This window comes from Phaseolus vulgaris, chromosome 2, assembly GCF_000499845.2.
Source record: "Phaseolus vulgaris cultivar G19833 chromosome 2, P. vulgaris v2.0, whole genome shotgun sequence".
Lineage (NCBI taxonomy): Eukaryota > Viridiplantae > Streptophyta > Magnoliopsida > Fabales > Fabaceae > Phaseolus > Phaseolus vulgaris.
The window spans coordinates 44593210-44610987 of record NC_023758.2 but is presented as its reverse complement, the minus strand read 5'-3'; the positions used below and the strand labels follow the sequence as shown (position 1 = coordinate 44610987).

At 35.1% G+C, this 17778-nt stretch overlaps 3 protein-coding genes across 3 annotated transcripts; 1 reads left to right on the top strand and 2 right to left on the bottom strand.

Annotated features, from left to right (window-relative positions):
- The first annotated feature begins 887 nt into the window (after nt 1-887).
- LOC137812515 (uncharacterized) lies at nt 888-6799 on the top strand. The gene is made up of 10 exons (XM_068614529.1): nt 888-1398; nt 1828-1948; nt 2953-3038; nt 3743-4091; nt 4186-4286; nt 4369-4435; nt 4617-4844; nt 5194-5649; nt 6064-6136; nt 6309-6799. Exons 1-10 carry the CDS (start codon nt 1016-1018, stop codon nt 6557-6559), a joined length of 2115 nt encoding a protein of 704 aa, XP_068470630.1. The 5' UTR covers nt 888-1015; the 3' UTR covers nt 6560-6799.
- Nucleotides 6800-6996: 197 nt separating this feature from the next.
- LOC137812516 (uncharacterized protein At4g08330, chloroplastic-like) lies at nt 6997-7968 on the bottom strand. Its single transcript, XM_068614530.1, has 2 exons — nt 7800-7968; nt 6997-7659 (listed from the first exon to the last, which is right to left on the bottom strand). The coding sequence occupies exons 1-2, from the start codon at nt 7883-7885 to the stop codon at nt 7263-7265; spliced, it is 483 nt and encodes a 160-aa protein (XP_068470631.1). The 5' UTR covers nt 7886-7968; the 3' UTR covers nt 6997-7262.
- Nucleotides 7969-8954: 986 nt separating this feature from the next.
- Nucleotides 8955-17553, bottom strand: LOC137812514 (CBS domain-containing protein CBSCBSPB3-like). Its single transcript, XM_068614528.1, has 14 exons — nt 17183-17553; nt 16671-16839; nt 16450-16582; nt 13240-13410; nt 11949-12024; nt 11725-11844; nt 11170-11236; nt 10942-11047; nt 10802-10860; nt 10210-10310; nt 10011-10123; nt 9747-9826; nt 9566-9655; nt 8955-9488 (listed from the first exon to the last, which is right to left on the bottom strand). Exons 1-14 carry the CDS (start codon nt 17305-17307, stop codon nt 9315-9317), a joined length of 1584 nt encoding a protein of 527 aa, XP_068470629.1. The 5' UTR covers nt 17308-17553; the 3' UTR covers nt 8955-9314.
- Nucleotides 17554-17778: the final 225 nt, after the last annotated feature.

The window sequence follows — 17778 nt, the reverse complement described above, 5'->3', positions numbered from 1 at the left end:
CAACCTTCTCTTCCAAATAAATATCCATTCCAGTGAAATTCAGAAACTCTCCTTCAATATTCAACCCTCTCACCCCCATATGCAAAATCAAATTGATCAAGTAAATCAAAGAAAAACAAGATAAATGAATCTTTTTTATAGTTTTAATTACTTTTTAACATGCTCAATTTTGTGTCTTCCAGCAACAACAGTCTTAAATCCAGCAATTTTCAAGCAAAACTTTTTGTTATATCAACATGTAAAAGACTACCATCATGTATTTATAGGATTCATAATAGTTTTTTATATAATATTTAAAATTACGAAAAATATTGTTATATCTTTCTATAAAAATTATTTGCCGATAAAAAATATTATTTTAATTCATTAACGAGTTTATTACTAGTTAATATAACTATTTATAAATTAAAGTGTTATTAATTGTAAAAAAAGTTCACAATCAATTTATGGTGTACCTAGGATCGATTTTAAGTGAAAAATAATAGACACGGATTATTAACAAACAATCACAACATTAATTATCTGAGACAAAAAATAATCAACATTGATTCTCATGATGTTCACTACAAAAAAAGTTTGGATAATTAATGTTCTAAAAAACACAGTAAAACATCAATTATCAACTGAAAATAGAAAGATAATCCATGCTCATATTTAGAACATGAATTTTCTTGATTTCAAACTCCAAAATAATCTCATTGTTCTTAACTTAATGATACTTAATGATATAGCACCACTAAACTGCAGAAACAAACAGTTTTACCAAAAATATTAAGCCATGAAAAAGGTTGGAAAATTGTGGATAGAAAGAAAAGGCAGCAACGTGTGTGCATGAGAACCACCAATTGATATGAAAAGTGCAAACTGTAACAGAAAACGACAAAAGCAAAGACTAGTGGCTCTTATCCATATGCATGCACTCCATTCAGCAATGGCATGACATGAACGACAACATCAACAACTACACCATCTCAGCTTCTCCAGCACTCACTCTGCTCTTTCTGTCTCTCATGACATGATCACCATTTGCACAGCTTCTTCAATCAGCAACCTTGGAGGAGCACAACCTCTTTCTCTGCGCTTCCTATCCAAACCACCGCTTCTATCTCTCACCCTCTTCTTCCCCTCCCACTCTGCTCTCAAGGGCATTGCGGTTTCGTCAACTCAGTGCAAACCCAGAGTCCGGTGTGAGAAAGAAGTAGGGAATGGTAATCATAATGGGGTAGAGGAAGAAAATGAAGAGGTTGAACGTGAAGTGCAGTGCGAGGTTCAAGTGGTTTCTTGGAGGGAAAGGAGGGTTAAGGCTGAAATTTCTGTCAGTGCTGACATTGAATCCATTTGGAACGCTCTCACTGATTATGAGCATCTTGCTGATTTCATTCCAAACCTTGTGTGGAGGTAATTTTATAAATTATGTTAACTTTTAATCTCTGTATCTCAGTAAATAATTTACATTAACAATATTGAAAATATGACTTTTGACATAATTACTGTAAAAGCAAATAAGTTTACTGTACTTAGCAACTTGTAATTAAGTAATGTAATGATGAAAATTTTCTTGGACCATCAACTACACCAATCAGAAAACATGATATATATTATAAGAAAAAAGTGACAATAACGAACCAAAGTAATGTAAGTAGTTAGATGTTTTTTCTGTAATCAAGTTGACATTTCATCACAGTAATTGATGCTTCTTTTTTTTTTCTTGAGAACTAACATTGGAAGTGATTAGCGAGATGATTTGATAACAGTAGTAATATTTGTAGTGTTTTTTTGTGTAAGTTTTGTATGAGATTATGACTGTTAGCATTGTTTGTTCGACAGTGGAAAAATACCTTGCCCATACCCTGGACGAATATGGTTAGAGCAAAGAGGATTTCAAAGGTCAATGTATTGGCACATAGAAGCTCGAGTTGTGTTGGATCTTCAAGAATTCGTCAATTCTGTGAGCATCTCATCCGTAAACACTTAGAAATAACATTTTATCCTTCTGTGATTCAGTTACTGCATTCAGTATTGAAATGGATACAAACCCCCTAAATTCTTAACTTGAGATAAAGTTAAGAGTTTGACAGTTAGGATTCAAAACGTTGAACGATAAGGTTTAAGGTTACTACACTGAATCTGTTGACTGCATGTGAAACAACAAAATATGATGAATCATCTCTGCATAGCAGCTCTTTCATTTCAAATACTCGGATAATGACCCGCAAGAAGAGTCACTTAACAGGATTAGGATTTTAGTGCTGTAGATGGTTGTTTATGTGGCAAAATAATAGAATTGAGGCAGAGACTTAAGTTGCTCAAATGACATTTACATTAAATTTCATCTAAAGACCAATTATTTTAAAACAAATGACTAAAGTTATACCCAACAAATTGAGACAAACAATGTGAAACTTTCCAACACCTCTTTAAACTATTAGAATTAGCAATTCTACAAAGGAGCAGTACTGTGACAGAAACTTGGGTATTATGGGGTGTGTAAATCTCACATCAAGTAGTATAAATGCTGCAACAATGCATTATTTACACCCACGGTTCAGGGTCATCAAATTTGTGTTTGTGTCAAATTATATTTATTTGTATCTGAGTAATGAGTACCTAGGACAGGACACTGTTAAACACAAGATATGCAAGGATACATGAAATTTTGTAAGACGCAATACAGCCATGGTTTATATGAACTTTAATAAGAATATGCAAAGACAATAATTTTTTTAATGTTTATTCATTTGTATCAGTATATAAATTTAATAAATTGTATAAGACAGCTAGAAGTATTTGAAGTGTTCATTTTATAGTCTAAGTGACTGTGCATCTTGCCAGGCACCCTAAGCGAAATTTCCATGCAGCCATTACTTGATTGATGGAAAACTTTCTCAAGAATTGTTCTCAACAAAGAAGGCACTCACTGCATATTTGATACATATTTTTTTAATGCTCCAGGCGTGGGACCGAGAACTTCACTTTTCCATGGTTGATGGAGACTTTAAGAAGTTTGAGGGCAAATGGTCTGTAAAATCAGGAACAAGGTAGAACTTATATACCCTTGATATCCATTGATTGCTAAGCAGCCTAGTATGATTTAGAGACTATATTTTTATTTTACTTCTGAACTCATTGGACACCCTAAGGCTGTTTCAGTTCAAATTATTTTGTTTACATGAGATGTAGTGTATCATGCTAAAGTATTGCCAACACACTCAAAGTTTGGAATTCTGGATGAAGTTACTATGACAGAAGAGGCTTCACTTTTGGCCTTCATATGGAGATCCTTGTGTTACTTCTAAGTTGTTAGGGTACAAGGGGAAGGAGAAGTTAGTCAAGATAGATAGAATTTAATGAGTTAGTAGTTACTTACTTGAGATGTGTGTTAGATATAAATAGGGGAAGAAGGATAGAAGAGAGGAAAGATGTTCAATTTCTAGATTGAGCATTATCTCTTTGTCAAAGGAGAAATCTTTTGTGTAGGGAAACCCTTGAAGGAGAGAGTGTCTCCTATTTCTTGTTGTTCATTCTATTCAATAAAAAAAAACCTTCTTTTCTTTCTCTATGATACAAGTTCATGTATGATTCTGTTGAGTATTTTCATACCAATGATTTTGAACTTAAACTCTCGACTATGTTCTACTTCTGTATAGACCAAAATCAAAATAGAATGAAAGCAAAAGAAGTTATATTCATTTGCTATTGGCTTGGAAGTTTACAGTTTATTCTTCAATTCTGTTTCTTGCAGATCTTCATCAACTAATGTATCGTATGAAGTTAATGTTATACCAAGATTCAATTTCCCAGCTATATTCTTGGAAAGGATTATCAGATCTGATCTTCCCGTGAACCTTCGAGCCTTGGCATATAGAGTCGAAAGGAATATTTCAGGAAATCTGAAACTTTCCCTGGCAGAAAATAATAAGTTGTCAACTGGAGAAAACAAAGAAGATTTAGTTCGCTCAATTTCGGGTTCCTCTCCCTTGTCTTCCAGTGACGTGAATATCAATAATTGGGGTGCATTTGGGAAAACTTGCAGTCTTGACAGGCCTTGTGTGGTGGATGAAATTCATCTCCGTAGATTTGATGGACTTTTGGTAACTCACCTGCACTAAAATTGCTATGTGTTGGCCTTAGTTCTGAGAACGAGCTAAATTTGTGATCAAAGTTTTTGCATGTGTTCATGTTAAGGAAAATGGAGGTGTTCATCGCTGTGTTTTTGCAAGCATAACAGTTAAAGCTCCTGTTTGTGATGTATGGAATGCCATGTCTTCCTATGAAACTCTTCCTGAGTAAGTAGTGTGTGTACTGCAGAAGATTCTGCATGATCTCATGTCTAATATTCCTGACTTGAAATAAAATCATTTACTGCAGAATAGTTCCAAATTTAGCAATTAGTAAGATTTTATCACGAGATAACAATAAAGTCCGCATTCTCCAGGTATGGTGCAATTTGAATAACAGTTAATATTCTAGTTTGTTTGCTGGTCACTGTATTAATACCAACTATTGTTCTACCTTCACCTTCCACTTTCAACAAAATGCACAAGTATTTCCTTATCAGTGACTAGCACAATTATGAACTTGTGATTTTATAACTCCCTAATGTAATCAATATTCAGGAAGGGTGTAAGGGCCTGCTTTATATGGTGCTTCATGCTCGTGTTGTGCTAGACTTGTGTGAATATTTAGAACAAGAGATCAGTTTTGAACAGGTTGAAGGGGACTTTGACTCATTCCAGGGAAAGTGGACTTTTGAGCAACTCGGAAATCATCATACACTGCTAAAGTACTCTGTGGAGTCAAAAATGCGCAAAGACACTTTCCTTTCTGAAGCTATCATGGAAGAGGTGTTTGTGAATTATTTGATTCGATTTGGTTGATCCATATCACTGTGCTACAGTTTACAGTTCACTGTAGTTCACCTAAGATAACCTTTTAATAGAAAAATGCAAGCTCTGTCATCTAAAATAGACAGTTACTCGGTATGTTTAACCTATATAAGTGGAAGCATGAAACATGCATATTTATCCATGTCCTGTTTTTCTTTTAGAGAGAGAAGCGTTATACATTTGTGTTAGATACAATCTTTTGAAGGAAAAGTGATCCACTTGTCTGTGACTCCAAACAATATACACATTCATGTACTGAGTATATTTGAATAGGGAAATGTTATTTCTTTTAACAATATTATTTCAGGTCATTTATGAAGATCTCCCATCAAACTTGTGTGCAATAAGAGACTACATTGAGAACAAGACAGCATCAAATATTTTGGAAAGTAAGCAAAATACAAATTCAAGGCAGCAAACTGCTCCATCTGGCTTTGCAGATGATGACAGCTACTGTTCAGTTGAAGAGTTGTCTGATTGCAATTCTCAAAGCTTATCTCAACAAAGACCAAGAGTTCCAGGATTACAAAGGGACATTGAAGTCCTTAAATCTGAAATCCTGAAATTCATTGCAGAACATGGACAAGAAGGATTCATGCCAATGAGGAAGCAACTTCGTTTGCATGGAAGAGTTGATATTGAGAAGGCTATAAATCGCATGGGGGGGTTCAGAAAGATTGCAATTATAATGAACCTCTCTCTGGCTTACAAACACCGCAAGCCAAAGGGTTACTGGGACAATCTTGAAAATTTGCATGATGAGGTGACCTGCAAAAGTTCCTCTTTTCATAAATTTCTTCACAAACACTTTAAAGAAAAGAAAGCAATAAGGCAAAATGAAATGAGTTTCTTCTATCTAACATTAATATATGCACTTAGCTTTTATAGAAGCTCTCTTTATTTAATTTATTCATAAGTTGAGTTTCATAATTGATTTTAACTTATGCGAGAAGGTCAATTCATTTTGTATGCTTCGTTTTGGGTCTCCTATAATTTATTTTATCCAAATAGGACGTTATTCACTTAACAAGAATGACAGGCTAAAATGTTAAATCAAGGACATTAAGAAGGATAAAGGTTATGCACCTATGTTAAAGATTATTTCATGATAGAGAGCATGCATAAGTATAACATTGTTTACATCTTCAATCAGATTATAACTCATTGGTTCATGCAGATAAATAGATTTCAAAGGAGCTGGGGAATGGACCCTTCATTTATGCCCAGCAGAAAGTCATTTGAACGTGCAGGTAAGTTGAGATATTCTCCAAACCTTTGATTTTATTGCTTCCAACAACAAACCATAGTTCTATTCGCTTTCAAGTCTAAGAAAGAAAGATGGATGAAATTTGTAACATCACATGGCTGTAACTTCATCCCACTTTCATTTTGAAGTTAGTATATAATAGAATTTTCCCACAGGACGCTTTGATATAGCACGTGCACTGGAAAAGTGGGGTGGACTTAATCAGGTTTCTCGCCTTCTGTCCCTCAAGGTGAGGAGACAGAGAAGCAAACAGGGCAACCTTGACAAGGATAAGAAAGTTGAGGATGATGTAGCATCACCTGAAGTAGATATTCAGATCAAGACACCATCTAGACCCACTGTTTCTCAAGATCCACAAAAATGGCTCACAGAATTAAAACAGCTGGACATAAATTGGGTTGACTAAAAACAGTATATATATATATATATATATATATTGGTTCAAATAGCATTTTGTGCTCACACAAGATTTTTGGTTTCGTTTTCCTGTCCTTCTATCCAAATTGGCTTGAGGGAAGGTACTTATCAAAGGAAAAACTCAACACTGGGGGCTACGATTTTTATTGGAATAGAATGGAATCTTTGTTATATGTTCATTCTTTGAAGTTATTACAGACAAAGGCATATCGCAAGGGAAATTTTGGAAGTGTATGTGTTCTACAGTTCTTTTATATGGTTTATTCCAACAAATTAAGTTATCTTACCATATTGTTCAATTAAAAAAGATTATAGGACAGACTAATCAATTCAAGGACATGAGAAAGAACAACGGGAAATGAAGATCACTGCATGAATTAACAAAAAGGTGAAGGTAAAAATCCATTACTGTTGCACTTTGAGGTGTGTATCCCTAAAGATTGTTCCTAATTCAACATTGTAAAATAACAAGGAGATTATACAATATACAAAAAGCTAGACAGAGTCCACAAGATTTATATGATCAACTAAGCACATTGAAGAAAATAAAGAATATTGACCAAATATCTTCACACTCACCACGGTAATAAAAAAGCAGAATACATTAATTCACATCTCTACCAAACAACCCCGACCAACCCTATTCTTTAAAAGTAAACAAGAAACTGCATATGTCCCTGTCCCTTACAGAATTAGAACACCACAGTAGAAGATGCACTCTCATACTTGGCCATATTCTCTAACGGTTGAGTTGGTTCCTCACAGAAGGAAGGTAACAAAGCGGTCAGTTTTATATCATAGATTCTGGAATCATCAGAGATGCCATCCCAGGATTGTGATTGGGAGGGAAGAGTGTAGGCATAGCCAAGGTGGCTGGCACAGTTTCTGCAAAGGAGCTTGGTTCTTTGTTGGCGCTTGGAGTTGAAAAAGGGTATCCAAAATGACCAGGGAAGTTGCTGGATCTGAGTGAACCTGCTCTCATCCACAGAGAAGAAGGAGATGATGCCTCTCTTTATGGACTTTGAGTCTATGAGACCAGTGTTGCGGTTGCTGGAGTTCAGGTTCAGTTCATAACCACACGAACCACAACTACATAGAAGCATGCAAAGGAAACACATCACACATGGTTGAAGTTGAAAGCTCAAAATTTAAAGTGAACAACACCCACAACAATATTAACACCTAGGAATGATATATAGAGTTGGAGTAGAGAGAACACACTGAATCACCTGTAGTTTACATCTCTGATAATGGAGGATACTTGAAGTTGTTGACATTCAAATGATCCCTTGAGCATGTCGCCGTAGGGAATCATTGTTTGTGTGATCTAGTGTGTGTGAGAGAGAGAGAGAGAGAAAGAGAGAGAGAGAGATTGGGTTTATAACAATGGAGAAAAGAGTTTCAGATACAAACATGGTCCCTTTACATTGTAACGGTCACAATAGATGGAAACAAAATATAATAATTTCAACATATAGTTCTGTATCTTGCTACATTCTCATCTGTCCTCATACGTTTACACCTTCTTCTTCTTATTATTATTATTATTATTACTATTTAGAAAAGGAAAATAGTGATTCCTATTTACTTTCAAAATAATGCATTTATTTAATTTGAATATAACGCCACATAAATCCATATTTGTCCGCATGACACGAAGCAAAAGAAAACAAATGAAGTCTGCAATTATGGTCTGATACAGAGGTTGTACCGCAAAATGGTTAAATTTGCTCTGCATCAATTTACTGCATTGTGTTTATATAAAATAACTGTAAAAACTATATTAAACGCTCGCTTTGCCTTCCCTATGAACGTACATAATTACACTAATTAAATTATAAAAAAAGTATGTTGTGATAAATATTTTTGAGAAACAATTCCTGGACTAACTAAAAAATCTTTACATAAATTATAGCATTAACGAAATTTCCCGTTGAGCACAAGCAGTAACAAGAATTTAGCAACAAAATGTCAAAAACTCAGTGAAACTTTGGCAAGGTAAAAATGAATTTACCCCCCTTAGGCATAGAGTAGCCCACAAACCAGACCATGCAAACATCATGGTTGAACCAGCGAAGGTGTTTAGCAGAGATTTCATGATGATGAAACGGGAAGTTCGTTGCATGTATTATCTGAATTTGCAGGAAACATTGCACCTTCTCCGATGTTGTTATATAGGTTGCATAGTATTAAACATCGTTGTTACACAAAAATACTTTGAATGCGAAAAAGTAATTAAAAATGTCTTAAATATTAATATGGGGTCAATTATTAAGCTCGTAAAATTAAATTAAACACTTTATCCACTTTAGTATTAAAATAAATTTATGCAAAATATTTAATATGTTATATAATAATTCTAGAAAATTAAGATAAATAACTCATTTAAGCAACAAGTAAATGCTCTTATATTGATGAAAAAAGAAAACGTCTGACATTTATTATGCCAAGACATTACCTATACATATTCCCACTACGAAGGACGAGAAATTAATGGTTGCAATTACATAAGAGACACAAAAAATACAAGTGGCTATGTTAACTAATCACCTTGGCTTCACCATGGGGGAATAACCCAAAAACAAAAAAGACTCAAGTTTATGAACCTCACATCATTGGCCTATTTCAGTATCCAAGATTTAGATTCCCTTAATTGTAATGAGCCTTCAAAGGGCAATAAGTGCTCTTGAAATCATACAGAGCGATTATTGCTTTCTTTTTGTCCCCCCAAACAGGCAAATACATCAATGTTTGGAGTGCTTTAAGTAGACTAACATGCCAACGCTTGCTATAGCAATTGCACTTGCAAAAGTAATGGAGCTTACAGAAATAACACTGGTTTTCTGAATAGTAGCTGTACAAGAATTTGGAGTTGTTGCTTTGGTTAATCTGCCAAAATCCAAATGCAACTTCAAAGCCTGAAATACAAAGATGCTTTATATTAGAAGCAAATTGAAATGGTAATGAAAAAGCTAGTAGAAGCAGATATCTTCACCTTCACTCCTGCAGACCTAGCACAGCTGACAGCCGTACCAAGATCATTATCAGTCGCAAGAACAATTTTATCACCTTCATCATCATCGTACTATAAAAAGGAGGAAAAATGTCAGCATGATAATAAACACATACAGTACTCTCACAAATGGCAGAAGAAATTTAAGTAGCATGAAACACACCATAATTATAGGGCGTTCTCCGTCCTTAACATCAACTCTCTGCATGACTGCAGAAACTAGCTCATCTAGACGTTCAGTACCTAAAGAAAGCAGCAACACAGTCATTGTAAATTCTCATAAGAATCAAAGAGGTAGGGAAGATGATAAAGATTACACGGCCCAGGTTCAGATAAAAAGTGTGCACTGTGTTTGCATCTAACCTCAAAGCCAGAGAGAAAGGACTCTTAAAAACCTCACAATGCTTTACCAAAGCAGTCAACTCACCACAATTGAATCTATGCACGCGACCATTGAGATCCTCTAATTTGAAGGCAAATGAATTTGCATAACCTACAGATTGAGATACAGACTTTGCTGTATCTGCCCCAGAAAGTTCACTACAATAGAACATCAAATAGGTCATCAATTTATGGATCATAACAAAAACAATCCTTTTCTTTAAACATCTGCACAACCAGGCTACCTATGAGTATCGGAATCTTCTGGGGGCTCTAGATTAAGAGCTGAGTCCCAAAACTTTTGCATAATTGTATTTGCCATATCATTAACAGAGCTACTCTCAACCTATAAACAAAACACATTTTAGTAATCAGAAATTGGTATGTGTCAACTGTTAATACAAAGAAACATATGAATTTTACTACTAAATATGATAAACTTCAACGTTACTAGAGGTGTACATCAGTATGCCAACTGTTAGTACAAAGAAACACATGAATTTTACTACTGAATATTATAAACTTCAACTTTATCAAAGGTGCACACCCCACCAGATATAAATATAACAGTATTATGATTAGGAAGCGATGCTACAATCTAACCAACAGAACTAAATATAAACAAGACTACCTAGACACAACGTTCTGATTACTTAGGGAGATAACAATCAAATAAGATATATGGGAATCTCCCAAACAAGTGGAAAATATCAACACATAACCTACACACACCAGTGCATACGAATGAACACCTCACAGAAGAATAATCAATCACATCCACCACATATTTCCATCTTCAAGGCTACAATTTTTTAGTATCTGAAACATGAAATTTACCATGGAAATTGCAGCATGTGTTATCTGCAAAACATCTATGCAAGCAACAACATATCCATCTGCAGAAACAAGAATAAATAGTCAGCACAACAAGGTAAGAATTAATAGACTGCCTACAAAATTAGAAAAGTAAAGATCACCTTTGTCAATCACAGGAAGATTTAAGAATTTCCCATCATGCATCATATGCAGTGCATCCAGTATTGTTGTATCTACTGATGCACAATCTGGATTTGGAGTCATTACCTAAGTGAGAAAGGGAATATCTAGCAAAAGTCAGATCCAAACAAAAGAATATTCCTCTCAAAATAACCCTCTTTTTCCACTTATGTCACTTTCAAAAACAAATAATAAAATAAAATAACAACCTTTTCCACTAGAGTCAACTGAGGAGAAAGATTTTCAGCCACAACACGCATTAGTATGTCCTTTGGACTGCATGAGATACACAGAGAACATTTAGCATCTTACAATGATTAAGGTGCAAATTAGGAAGGATCAGATTAGTAGCAGAGGACTGAGGCAGAAAAAGGTGGGAAAATCAGCATGGGAAAGCAGCATTACCTCCTGTCCTGTCCATGTGGCAAGATTGAGAGAGAAATCAAGAAAGGGGGTTGCTACTTGTTAGAAGGTTATGAATGAAAGTGAAAAAGAATAAAGGAGGGATATAGTGAGATAGGCAAGAATTGACTAAGGTTTTGGGGCCTTAGGAAGAAGGGAAGGTTGCAGACCCTTGAGAAGTTTTGAGGGTTTTTACCCTCTGTTATTCCTATTTTCTGTAATGAAATGCCAGGATCCTACCAGATACAAAATATTTTATACCCCTAAATTTAGAGTTCTTCTCTATGAAAACGGGCAATTCTGTAAATGATTCCATATCCTTGACTTCAAAAAGTGAATAAAGTCTTTGTAAAAGATCTTACGTGAGTATCCCCTGAATCTTGGTTCCTGACGGGGACACAATAACAGCTGAATTAACACGCAATTCCTGCATCTTCTTTGCTGCTACATAGACGGGATCCGCATGTGATACAATAGCAACCCTAGAAACATAAAGCTACAGAACTTTGTAAAACAATTTTATCCAATTATACAATCATCTTGCAGCAATATATACAAAAACAAGAAAATATAATGTGAAAATTACTTTGTATTTTCACCCATTAGAGTTGACAGGGAAGGTTTGAACATGCGCTCCCTCAATGTCTCTACCAAAGCACTAGCTGATAAATATGGCAGCAATTAAAACAGAAAATTAGCATCATTACAAAATGAAGCAGAAATATGGCCATTAAAACACTTACATATGGATAAAGCTAGGACTATGAGAAACCAACAACAGAACTCAAAAATTCATGGTAACCACTCATCAGTTTGGTTCCCCATTCATCTACCTACCTTAACATTAACAATGAAACCCTCAAAAGTCAACCTCTAAAGTATGTCATCCAAATATAATTTGCTAAGAACACATTGCACAGATCATAACAAATAAAAAAAGAAGTCGATAGACACCACATTTTGCCTACTCCTTTTAGATTTAAATTTTTATTCTTAATATTATATGACAATTTGATTATGATGTGAAAGAAAGTGAAAAATAAGGGAGGATGAATAAATAAACAAACGAATAAGAGAGTAAGAGGACAAGACAAACTATAGTGCTCATAATTATGAATAGAAACTAAAATAGTGATGGCGTATATAATTAAGGTTGAAATGGAATAATAAAAACAAAATATCCAGTTAAAGAAATAGTAGGTAATATAACATTCACAATATGATATATATATATATATATAGAGAGAGAGAGAAAGGAATAAATATTGACCATTAAATCTTATAATGAAAGGTCGAAATTAAAACATAGAAGTCATGTGAGTTTCTTAAAACTTTATAAATATAAGGAGAGATCAAGTTCCTCCAAAAGTAATAAAATTGTACAGCTATATGACACTTAATTAAATAAATTCCCTTTGAAGTATGATATACTTTTTAGAAATATAAGCAAGTGCTGACTACAAGATTACATAACTACAAACGTCTGATTGATCTAAAATTTGGTGTGAATGAACATTGAGTTAATATCAAAATATCTAATGGTTTGATGAATAAAAATTAACATATACAAGGACTTAAAATAAAATATCCCCCAAGAGAAGAAAAAAATGAACAGGTAGCAACAACCATAGAGCACTAATTTCACTCATTTGGTAATTCTCTTCATATCTTTTTCTACAAACTATCAAACTCTGTGTGTCTAATTTTAGCCACAAAGACAAAAGCCTATACAATTTTGTTAGCAGAAACAGTCATTTTAGCTAATATGCCAAATAATAGATTTCATATTAAAAGAACATAAAACTTCTGAATCAACGATGGCAACTACAGTATAAACATATGCATAGAGGTGGATGCAAAGATGACTGTTAACCAACCAGATACATTGCTACCCCGGTGGCGCTCCACCCCTTCAACTGCAGCCGCAATGGCACTGCTCTGCTCAGCAGCCTTCTCCATCCTAATTATTGCATCATAAAGACATCTGGTGATATCCAGTATGGCAATGACTTCACCATTTTCTACAACAGGGAGGTGCCTGAATTTACCTATCAGTTAAAATGAATAAATCATATCTCATTTAATGGATTACTTTATGACTGTCAAAATCAGTACAAAATTTAAACAGACAGATAATAGAAAAATATGGCCAAGCCATGATCAGGTATCAACCAAATAAAGATAAATAGCAATGGGGGAAAAAGGAACTCCATAACAAAGAAGAAACTAATGTATAAGTTTTGTTGCAAATCAGACACATATTTGCTGGGTTTGGAGGATGATAATGCAATGCATCATAAGAGGAGAAAGGCAGTCTAAAGGGATAGAAATGAAGAAAAAAAAAACATTTCAAGACAGCACCATTTAATAAAATGTGATGTAAAACAAAAAAAATGATGAAAGTTAAAATCTACAATGTGCATTAAGAAAATCACTAAGACCTATTGATTTAGAACCAAAAAAACTGAGGGGAGAATAGAGAAGCAGAAAATGGAAAACGATTTAGCTTTTAATCCGTCTAATTGAATAGTGTAAATAGCTAATAGTTTAAGGTGACAAGATTATCACTAATCCGTATATTCTATGGATATGAGATATGCCACTATGAAGGTAAAAGAAGAAAGGAGCATTCCTAAGATCATGGCATTGAGCTCAAGTCACCAATGATTCAACAACAACAATAATAATATAAGATCTATCTCTCAAATATGTCTCTGAAAACAAAGGTCTGAGCGATGGAATGTCAAATGATCATAATATTCTTTATTTAACTATAATAAAGCTATGCTCCCAGGAAAATAAACTTAGACATGAAACAGAAGACGTGACTCCTACAAGAAGTGACAAAAAAACATTGACAAAATCCTCAATTTGATCCTCCAAAATTACACCAGTCACCAAATTAGTCCATCGATGATTTAAACTGCCCATATTAGTCCTTGATATTTAATTTTTCAATATATTTATTAGTCCCTAAAAAATCTAAGATGTCACTATATTTGTCCTTATAATAGGCTAAAGTAGTGATGAAAAGAATCTTTGAAGGACTAACTTGGTGACCAAACTTTGTAGGGACTAATGAAGTGATACAAGATACACAGAACAGCAAACATGAACTCCCAAAGAAGAGTATCTTTTTCCAGGATATGTCCTGTATAGAGATAAACACACTAAAGAAGCTCATCCCTTCTTGAACCATCTAAATCATTACAGATATTAGGATATTCTCTTGAAATTATTAGTTAGCCTGTCAGTTACATTACATTGTAATTGATCTGTCCATTGTGACTGACTGTAACTCACTGTTGAATTAGCAGTCAGTAGCCTATAAATGTATACTCTCCACTATTTAGTTAGCAATGAATCAGTTAATCATTCTCACCACTTGTCTCAATCCATCTCTTCTCTTGTTTTCTCGTTCTGCTCACTTCCTATCAAATGTGCTTCTAGCTCTTCATCCAGTCATGGTTCCCCACATGGAATGGAACACTTCTTAATCCTGAAACATGTCCTTTATGTCCTTCTGCTACTTTCACACACCAGATCAGCCTCAAGCTTACCACACACAAAAATGCTCCTGGTATACATGGTTACAACATGCTGGGAACAGTAAGATTCATCGCTCTTCACCTGGCTACTATCGACTCTATCTGACATCATTATTCCAATAGTAGTTCACTGTGTTCGTTCATGACAAGTACAGGATGAAATTCAAATTCTTCTGCAGAGAGATGAATGTTAGATCCAGCCAACTTCATTTTGCGCTGAAATCTATCACCAAGGGAGATCTTGTGCTATGGTGGAGTATAAGTATTTAGCTCACATCCAAGCCATTGTAGATGTGCTTCAGTGCTTCTTTTTATTGATGATAGTGCCAACCTGTGACCTCTTGAAGACCTTTTTGAAGGTCTACCAGAACAGTATAGTGCTCTTGCTGCAATCATTCAGTATCAAGCAGAACCGTGTGATATTCTTGAAGTTGAACCTCTCTCAGCTAATCTTGCACAAGTCCCTCCCAAGCCCCAATTAAGATCAGTACACACAAGATCAAGCATAAGAACCAGTCAATGATCCACAGTTCTCTTGTGATTCATGCAGAGGCCACAATGGCTGTTTTGGTTGCTCACACAGCCACAAAGGTCACTCCTTTGACCATTCCTCAGTTCAATGTAAGATCAGTCCCAACACCAATGTGTGTTGTCACAGAAAAGCAAATCTTCATCCACCTACATGGCCATGGCCTAACCCATCACCAGCACCCTCGCGCAATGGTGGTAGGAATGCACCACCCACATGGTCAAGAGTGGGGACCTTCACAGTGGTCAACTAGTAACTGGTCCGGTTCCTATTCCTTACAGTGGCCCAGGTAATTTCTCTGCCCCCTCTCCAGATTCTTCTCAAGTCAATTCGAACTTTGACTTTCATAGGCGGCAAACTCTGCCCTAAACTGCCAATTCTGGCATCGGTTACGGAAAGTCATCTTCATAGTGGTTACTAGTTACCAGTGGTATCCAGATTCTGGTGCAACCCATCATGCAACAAACAAACCAACCAACTTCTTGACAACTCAGTTAAACTAAATAATAATACCAAGAGAATATACTGATATCACTAATATAAATTACAAAACAACTTCTCCCAATTGCAGTGAGAAAATCACTATATCTACTTAGAATTTTCTGGTGAACATTGCACAAATCCTTTTATCACTCATCATTCTTGTTCCATAGCATAGTAATTGCAATATAAATGCAAACAACTGATCTATTAGTGCAAGTTGGTTAGCTCATATCCTGGGTGAATAAGGCAGTGCCTTGTCATATCAGAAATCTGATGATCTTATGAGCACCAATGTCCAAAAACACATACGTCAAGTGCATCCTAGCTTCAATGTAACCAGACCTCTTCAGAAATACAAAACAGCCACAGTAAAAGTGTTCCACAAAATGCATTAAATTAATCGGGATCAGCAGAAAAACAATTGCCGTTGTGTCATCCATTTTCTTGAGGAATGAACCCAAACAACCAAGTTCAGAAATACCAAAAATCCAATAGTAATACTGACATTAACAGTAGGTGAAACAAACCTTGGACCATCTTCTGAAGAGCTTCTATGGCTAAAGAATCAGATGTCACAAATATAGGACTCCTAGTCATTACTTTTGAAACCATAGTCTGCTCAGGCCGTAAACCCTCAGCTATAACTCTTGTAGCAATGTCCTGAGCACAAGACACAAACTTGTAAGACTTCACAAAAACACACACGCATACACTCCAACAAGAAAAAACAAAAAGCAGAAACAGAAACCTTGTCAGTCATGATTCCAGATAGCAAAGCATTGGAATCAGTTAGCAAAACACAATTCACACGCCGAGCCGCCATTCTCCGGCAAGCTTCAGAAACCGTGGTCCCCTCAGATATAGTGAGGGCTTTCGATAGCCGAAGCTTCTTAACGGTCCTTTCTCCCCCATCAAACCTAATCAAATCAATTCAATTATTAACCACAATTAAACCAAAACACTCATTCAATTCAACGACAACCCACCTATACACCCCTTAAAAAGCTTTCTTTTTTATCAATCACAACCCGCACCAAAACTTTTCCAAACAACCGCATCTTGTCAGGGAAAACCATACTTTAAACAAACAAACAAACATAGGTACAAAAACCAAATCTATTATCTCTAAAATAAATAAAAAAGGCTTAGCTGGATTTACACGGATCGGTTTATCGTTAAAAATAGAAAATCATAAACCAATTCGAATAGGAGAGGATGAAAAGATGAAATCAAAGAACATGGGAGAGAAGAAGAAGTTACTCTGGTGGTGGCGGAGAAGAAGCTTTGCTGGGAGGTTCGCTAAAGCTTCCGTTCTCGATCTTCTTGGACAACGAGGGAGCGCGTCTATGAGGGCCATTGTTTCTTCTCGTTATCTGGCCACTCATTTTCGGAGACAGAGGTTACCTTAGGTTCTTCTTCCTCTCCTTCTCCCTCTGTCGCCACCGCCCCTGTTTCTGTCTCTGTTTCTGCAACCTTTCTTTTCCTCTTCCTTCGCTGAAAAATGCTATTTTTTTTTTGGAGTAAAAAACCCAATAAATGTAAAGAAGTGAATAAAAGGACACGATTTGGATTTTGTTTTTACTGTAAAAATAGAACAAAGTTTGGTTGGGAGTTGTGGTTTGTATGTCTCCACTTGTCTCTTAGTTTTATTTTTTTAAGGAAAAAAACCTCTTTACTTGGAAAACAGTTCTTTTTCTTCACTCATTTACTAACTATTAATCCTAATCATTATTTTAGAATTCCACAGGATAATATTTTGCAAAATTATATTTTTTAATCACATTTAATTTAAATTAAATTATATAAATATGTAATAAATAATTTAAGTTAGTTATTAATTTGAAAATAAAATTAAT

What these genes read in the sequence shown, in the direction of transcription:
- LOC137812515 (XM_068614529.1), top strand. Translation starts at nt 1,016, where the DNA reads ATGATCACCATTTGCACAGCTTCTTCAATCAGCAACCTTGGAGGAGCA. An exon ending in TCCTATGAAACTCTTCCTGA is followed by an intron (nt 4,287 to 4,368) that starts GTAAGTAGTGTG and finishes CATTTACTGCAG; the next exon opens with AATAGTTCCAAATTTAGCAA. An exon ending in CTGAAGCTATCATGGAAGAG is followed by an intron (nt 4,845 to 5,193) that starts GTGTTTGTGAAT and finishes ATATTATTTCAG; the next exon opens with GTCATTTATGAAGATCTCCC.
- LOC137812516 (XM_068614530.1), bottom strand. Translation starts at nt 7,885, where the DNA reads ATGATTCCCTACGGCGACATGCTCAAGGGATCATTTGAATGTCAACAA. An exon ending in ATCAGAGATGTAAACTACAG is followed by an intron (nt 7,660 to 7,799) that starts GTGATTCAGTGT and finishes GCTTCTATGTAG; the next exon opens with TTGTGGTTCGTGTGGTTATG.
- LOC137812514 (XM_068614528.1), bottom strand. Translation starts at nt 17,307, where the DNA reads ATGAGTGGCCAGATAACGAGAAGAAACAATGGCCCTCATAGACGCGCT. An exon ending in AGTTGACTCTAGTGGAAAAG is followed by an intron (nt 11,048 to 11,169) that starts GTTGTTATTTTA and finishes TTTCTCACTTAG; the next exon opens with GTAATGACTCCAAATCCAGA. An exon ending in CACATGCTGCAATTTCCATG is followed by an intron (nt 10,311 to 10,801) that starts GTAAATTTCATG and finishes TTTTGTTTATAG; the next exon opens with GTTGAGAGTAGCTCTGTTAA.